Below are 7,638 nucleotides of genomic sequence, written 5' to 3'. Positions count from 1 at the left end.
TTTCTTTTTCTTTCTTTCTTTCTTTCTTTCTTTCTTTCTTTCTTTCTTTCTTCTTTCCAGTAAGCTAGTCAGTATTTTTTCTCAAAGTCACAATATTTTTTTCATCGAACATTTTGTGATAAGAATTTTATTTCCTCAGGAGACAAAATACTTCTTTCATTGTTTTAAGTAATAACATTTTTATTTCCTCATATTTTGTTCCTCATATTAATGATGTCTTGTTCAGACTGCAATATAAATAACAGTACAATCTATTTTAGTACAGTTACTATGTTCACACCAAGTATTCGATACTGAAAATCCTAGTAAGTTGGTACATTTTTTTATGCAATAAAGATGTGTAGTATTCGATGTCAGGATTTTCAGCTAATTATCTTGCAGATAACTTTCAGCAGTTAGAGATAAAAGACAAGATCTTATATTTTTAATCTCCAGTTATTATCTAAAGCAATTCTGTAAGGAACAAGCAATACAATATTGAACTACCTGCAAATTATTTATTGCATGTATTTCATTCTTCATGAGATTTTTGTCTGTTTCTTCTTAATGAAGGTTTCATTAGAAATATGGAGAAAAGTGAAATTACAATTCTTTGGTATTTCAAGACAATGGAGATTTATTCAACATAAAATTAGATTATCTTTTGGCACAGAGGTGAAAATAATAGTAGTATATCAAAACAAATATATTGATTACTTCTGTTAAATGTAGAGGTGAAAATAACTGTATTCTTGTAAGATTGCAAAGATGTAAACTAATACTATAAAATAAAAGTATTTCACTTCACTGGAAAGAATAATGATCTTACAGGGTTTTTGGAATAAATTTCTTGTCCATATATATTTTGTTGTTCATGATAATGATAAAAGTAAATGGAGTTACAATAGTAATTACAAACCTTATGGTATTTATTATTTTAACAGTGAATTATATTTATAAATTATACTCCTTATTATAACACTGAAAATTATTAAACTTGTAGCTACAGTATCAATAAAACTATCATGAGTTTCTGTTTACAAAATATCAGAATATATTTTTCACCAAAATACTTCCACTATTAACCAATATATAGGCTTTGGCACTTCTGTATAACATTGTCCATGTTACAAAAAAATATTTTTTAATGAAATGTTTACTACAGAAACAAATATCATTTACTACCTTTTTTTAATACTTCAAGAATAACATCTTGTTTCTTTAAAAGATCTAATTGTGTTTTGGCAATTATTTCTAATTCTTTTCCTATTTTTTGTAAAGCTCTTACTTTCATCCTGTCCCTCTTCTCTTTTCTTATCCTATATTCATCTTCTTTAACATCCTTTTCTTTCATTTGGTGAAAATATTGCTCCATCATCTCCTGTCTCTTTTCCCCTCGGTCTGCAATCTGTTCTTGACCCAGCATTGAGTCTGAATGCTTCCTTTTCAATTCCTGCGTACTTGATGTGGAGGGAATTGAGATTGTTGTGTGTGTCACAGGTGAGCAAGCAAGGGGAGGTGAAAAGGAGGGTTCTGGAGATAAAGAGATTTTTTGGAAAGTACTATGTGAGCCTGATGATTGTTGTTCATTCTTCTCCAACTTTCCGGTGAGGAGTGACAATCCAGCTGGTCCTGATGCTTCGTAAGTAGGGCTGAGGAGCTCATCTAAGGGCTGCAAAAATTCATTATAATAATAGTAATGAAATAAGTACATGGTAAAGAAATAAAACTAAACAATCATGGTGCATTCTTGGAAAGATAGTGTATATATATTTTTTGGTAAACCAAAGAACAAATATAGTTGTAGTCGTATTTAAAAAATTCAATGAGCAATGCATATATATATATATATATATATATATATATATATATATATATATATATATATATATATATATATATATATATATATATATATATATATATTAGTTGCATTTATAAGAATTATACAACATTCAATGAGTAGTGTATATATTGTTTCTGTAGAAATATATTATTTCACTGTAAAATAAAAGCATATATATTCAAAGCATTATAATGCATTAATAATATTTATCTAAATGAAAGAAAATCAGAGCCTACAAACCATTTTAAACAAAACTGCTATCCTATGACTTAACAGTAATAAAATGACAGTTTGCAAACTTCACAGTCATCCTCAAAGACTATACAGTATATCATTTCAACAACACAACCCCTAATAAGGGAGATAATATTACCTGGAAATAGTCCCAAACTCTTTTACCAGCAAGCCCTGCCTTGTGCCTCTCTTTGATTCTCTTGTATGTTGTAACGAGATTATTCCACTTGCTCCGTATTTTTTCAATTGATAAGTTATACCCATATGATCTAAACTCTTCTTGGATCTCTCTGTACACTTGATTTCTTTCCTGCCTGCATGATGTAAACTTGTCAAATCTATCACGGATGCATTCAATTAGGAGTAAGGTAGCATTGTGGTTGAAGTCTTCTTCTGCAACACAGGTAAAAAGATTATTGTATAAATATATTCATATAATTAAGAATGTAAAGAAAATTAAACAAAAATGCTATATTTGGAAATGCATTTGACTAATATGTAAGAAGTTCTAAAACTAATATTTGTATGTACCTCCTTCCTCAACATGGTATTCACCCACAGCCGAGAGGAACCTCTGTGTAGCATAGGCCTGGTCTGGAAAATTATTGATATATCAATATACAGTCAACAAACACTAGGTTAGGCATTTTAAGAAAAGTTTCAGTAAACATCTAACTTTTTTACAGTTACAATATACATCAGTTGTATACAAAATTGACACAAATAAGTGGAAATTATAAATCACTATCAAAAGTTCTTAAGGATAAAGATGCTATTTACAAGATTCATATTTCAGATTAAAGACTATCAGTAGCTTATGAAATTTTCTTGTTAACTCATTATTCCTGGAGTATATAAAGTAAGTCATAATTTCTTAAATGCAAATATTATTAGAATTGCAAGTATTCAATCAACCAGTCACTCGATACCATACAGGGCAAAATGCTACAACCCCCCTTCATTTTCAACTTCAAGAGTACCTTTTGATAAGCTGCAGAAGGGGCCCAGCTCATATTCCCTGCCTTATAATAGGTTTGATTGTTTTCCCCAAACCACAACTTAAGATATTATGCTATAGGGCTCCTCTACCCAGAAATGTCTCTGGAAAAGACAGTTTCATAGGCAGGAGGATACTCAAGGAGTCAGGTCCAGTATCCATATATGCTATGTGGCAATCATAATATGTGAGTAATAGGTCTTACATCTATCTTCTAGAGCAGCCACTAGTTGGACTCCTGTAATATGACACATAAGACATCAAGATAGAGTCATACCTTCACTGTTTTAGAACGTATTTGGATATATCTCGACCTTTCATGATACTTAGCTGGTCTTTCTATACAGGTACCAACATCTCCAAATCTCCCATTGAGAGAGTTCAGGCCCATCAGGTTTAACTTCCTAATATGACAACCTTGAGTAAACTATACAACCAACATATGTAAAGCTCTGGGTAGCTGTTGACTTCACTCCAGTTACATATAAACTAAGCAGATTTTCCAAGGGAACTCTCAAAGTTCTACATCTTGGTTTTGGTTGAAAAGACTTCTCAATCACTGATAAATGTACCAAGAGCCATCAGTAGTCTCAAAAAACTGGGATAGGACACCTACATCACTGACAGAGTTAAAGTCAGTATCCTTAACTCTATGGCTCCAGTTGAATGCACTGTCCACTGTGGTTTAGTTTTATCATGGCTTCATAAGGTTATCAAAGAGTTAGTTACTAAGTCTACCTGACCTCATCTGTTCCTTCCATTTCTTGAATTTTAGGATTTTTTAAATATTGAGATAGTATTTCATAACGGGCTCACAGACACTTGCATGTCTAATAACTTTGTTATTAATGAGTTGCAGTTGAAGTTCATAGAAGATAAGTTTCTTAGAATCACTCGCTCTATCGTTTGCATATGTTATTTTTCGTCTAAACAAAGGCTGGCAGTAATTTTACATGTACCCCTTTGTGCAAGTATACATGTACTGTGTTTATATATATCTATATATGTATGTATATCTATCCACTTATCTATGTACTAATATATCTACATGTATATTTATTGTATCATAGATCTATATCTATCTCTCTACTTTTATTTATTTATCCATCTACCTATGCCTGTGTATTTATGTATGTATCTATAAAGATATGTGTGTGTGTGTGTGTGTGTAGGTGTGTATGTGCGTATGTATGTATTTATATATTTATATATGTATACAAATGTATACATACATATAAATGTATATCATACATAACAGATAGGTGTCATGTTTCTTTGATATACAGTCGGTTACATATAGATGACCTTTGGTATCAAAAGTATTATGGGCATTTTACTGATGTTCTACAAATAGATAAAAGGCACTCCAAAAACTGTCAACAAGTATTATAACTTTGAAATATCTGTCGTTACAACACTAACGAATACTTAATTTACCTTTGCTACTTTTATTGCATACCGTGTTCACAACGCATCAACAAAGAAACGTCATGTACATACAATAAACAAGTCATGTTGTAAATAACACAATCATAATCATAATAAAACAAGTGCGTGGTCGTGCAAGTGTTGTGAGAACGCTGCACTTACACGATCGACTGATGACGTAGTTTATATAGGAATTTTATGCAATAAACCCTAGTTCCTGTTCTTTTACTGATAAGTATCACATGACCGACCGTTGCACTGTCGAATAATCACTGTAAAGGAGCGTTTTTTGGTGGTTGCAGGACCTTCGACTCGTGAAAATGTCTCTAAAGTGGAATAACAAGAGAAATACCGACCTCTGCTTATCCGTTCTTCTTCCTCTTTTGAAGCCAAAATGGTGACAGTGCGAGCTCCGTCAGATAATTCGAAGGTCTGATACACCTCTACCTCTCCGTTCTTCTCAGCTTCTTCCATGTCTGGCGAAGTGTCCACGAAAGTCCGGAAATTTGTTTATGTTCTCGTGGGAGATTTCAAAACAGTGATGGCGAGGACCCGTTCGTTCATCTCTCGGCATTTCTCGCCGGATCTCGCGCTTTCACGTGCTCCTAATGGCGGCAACGAACTATTGAAACGCCGCAATTCGTATTACTGTTAACTGTTACTATTACTGATGCAATTACTAATATTATCATTATTGTTGTTATTGGTGTTGCGATCGTTATCGTTGTTATTGTTTTTGTTATTGTTATTATTTCCAATACTGTTGTTATTATCATTACTTATTATAATTATTATCGTTATTACCATTTGTATTATTATCATTATTACTATCATTATTATTTTCATCATTACCATTACTATTATTATCATTATCATTGTCGTTGTTATCATTAATATTATTATTGATATTGTTATTATTATTATTATCATCATCATCATCATCATCATCATCATCATCATCATCAAATACTGATATTATCCTTCTTATTTTTATTAGCAATATTACTATTAGTATTATTGGTATCGTAGTTGTTAGTTTCATCTTTATCATTCCTATTTTTATAGTATTATTATCTAGAATGTTATCATTTTTGTTATTGCTGTTATGATTATTATTGTTATCACCATTCTTATTGTTGTTGTCATTATCATGATTAGCATTATTTTATCAATATCAGTATTAGTATTATTATCATTGTTATTATCATCATCATTATTATTACTATCATTGCTATTATCATTATTATTAGTATCATCATCACCATCACATCATCATTATCATTCTCATTCTCATTATTATCATCATTATTGTTATTATTATTGCTACTACTCCTATTACTAATAGTAATATCAATTCTGAAGCATTCGCTATTGTTATCCTTAGTAGTATTACCGTTAAGTATTGTTATTATTAGTATCATCAATAACATTACTATTTTTTGTCATTATTATAATCTAAAATATCACTATCCTTGCTATCAATTTTGTTTTTGTTGTGATTATAATATCATTATTGTTATCCCCATTATTATCACTATTATTATTATTATTATCATTATTATTATTATTACTATTATCGTTATTTTTTCAATACTATCATTATTATTGTTATTATTATTATTATTATTATTATTATTATTATTATTATTATTATTATTATTATCATTATTATCATTATCATTATAATAATAATAATAGTAATAATAATAATTATCATTATTATTATTATTATTGTTATCATTGTTATTATTAGCTCTATTGGTATCATATTATCATCGGCATCACCATCATCATCATTGCTATTATTACTTTTTTTTAGTATCATCGTTGTTGTTATTATTACTATAATAATAATTATCGTTGTTATTATCATTTTTATCATCCTTTTATTGTTATTATAATTGTTATTGCTGCTGTTAATACTATCATCATGTTATCGATATTTTTATCATTATTATTATTATTATTATTATTATTATTATTATTATTATTATTATTATTATTATTATTATTATCATCATCATCATCATCATCATTATCATTACCATTATCATCATCATTGTCATTTGCATTATGATTGTTATTATCATTATTATTATTATTTATTGTTTTTATTATTATTGTTGATATAGAATCATCATTATTATTACTACCATTATCAGTACCATTAGCATAATTATCATCATTATTACTATCATTATCGTATTATCATCATCATTATTACTATCATTATCGTATAATCATCCTCATCACCATCATTAATTATCACGAAAATTATCATTATCATTATTATTATCATCATTATTATCAATATTTTATCATTATCATCATCTTTATAATCATCACATTATCATGATGATTATCATTATTCTTATTACATTATCAATGTTATCACGATTATCATCTACTTTTTCCATAATAATTGGTATTATTCTCGTTAACACTATCATTATTATATTTTACTATAACTCATGATCATTATCATTGTAGATATTATCGCCGTTGTTACATTATCATCATTGCTATTATTATCACTGTAATCACTCAATCAATCAATGGGATTGGCGCTGACGGGGTGCATAGCTGCATCTAATCTTTGTTTCCAACCACGGGGGTTCCTTATAGCGAGCCTCCTGACAAGCCCTCGGCCCATCTCTAGCTCCTCACAGCAGGTCTGACCGAGCTGTCCAAGCCACGATTTCCTAGGTCGCCCCACGGGCCTCCTCCACGCAGGATTGTCACGTGAAGAGACAACCTGATGGGCAGGGTCATCCCTTGGGAAACAGGTCGTGGCACACTAGCACTTTTTCCGTTAACTTATTGACAATTTTATTTAACATAAACACAAACATTCTCGAATATAGCTTGGCTGAAAAAGTTGACGGAAAGGTTTTCAAACGGAAACGATTATTATCGTCTGATTGGAGAATCGACAATTCGCTCAAAAATGGACAAAATTTCAGAAAATTGTAAAAAATAATAATAAACGGAAAATGTGCTAGTGTGACGGCACCTTATTAGGTGCCCGTATTGCCTGATTTGGCGATCAATGATTATGCAAGTAATAGTTCCTATGCCAGTGTCTCGGTGTAACCGTCGGTCGGACACGTGGTAAATAGCATCCATCTGCTTCCATAGAGCAAAACTGGCAGTA

At 30.4% G+C, this 7,638-nt stretch overlaps 1 protein-coding gene across 2 annotated transcripts; it reads right to left on the bottom strand.

The window, feature by feature from the left end:
* Nucleotides 1-477: 477 nt before the first annotated feature.
* Nucleotides 478-5,100, bottom strand: LOC113802225 (uncharacterized). 2 transcript variants are annotated; one of them, XM_027352760.2, is made up of 4 exons: nt 4,841-5,100; nt 2,591-2,653; nt 2,199-2,452; nt 478-1,651 (listed from the first exon to the last, which is right to left on the bottom strand). In XM_027352760.2, the coding sequence occupies exons 1-4, from the start codon at nt 4,956-4,958 to the stop codon at nt 1,154-1,156; spliced, it is 933 nt and encodes a 310-aa protein (XP_027208561.1). In that variant the 5' UTR covers nt 4,959-5,100; the 3' UTR covers nt 478-1,153. The 2 variants fall into 2 exon arrangements, with proteins under 2 accessions (XP_027208561.1, XP_069978918.1); XM_070122817.1 differs by having other exon boundaries at nt 4,736-5,072.
* Between the last annotated feature and the right edge of the window lie 2,538 nt (nt 5,101-7,638).

The sequence above is a fragment of the Penaeus vannamei genome, chromosome 6, assembly GCF_042767895.1.
Source record: "Penaeus vannamei isolate JL-2024 chromosome 6, ASM4276789v1, whole genome shotgun sequence".
NCBI lineage: Eukaryota > Metazoa > Arthropoda > Malacostraca > Decapoda > Penaeidae > Penaeus > Penaeus vannamei.
This window is presented reverse-complemented; position numbering and strand designations above follow the sequence as displayed.

Excerpts from the sequence above, each read along its gene's own strand:
- LOC113802225 (XM_070122817.1), bottom strand. The coding sequence starts at position 4,958 with ATGGAAGAAGCTGAGAAGAACGGAGAGGTAGAGGTGTATCAGACCTTC. Across the intron at positions 2,654-4,735 it reads GATTATTCGACAGTGCAACG|ACCAGGCCTATGCTACACAG; the intron begins GTCGGTCATGTG and ends ATAATTTTCCAG. Across the intron at positions 1,652-2,198 it reads GAGTTTGGGACTATTTCCAG|CCCTTAGATGAGCTCCTCAG; the intron begins GTAATATTATCT and ends GAATTTTTGCAG.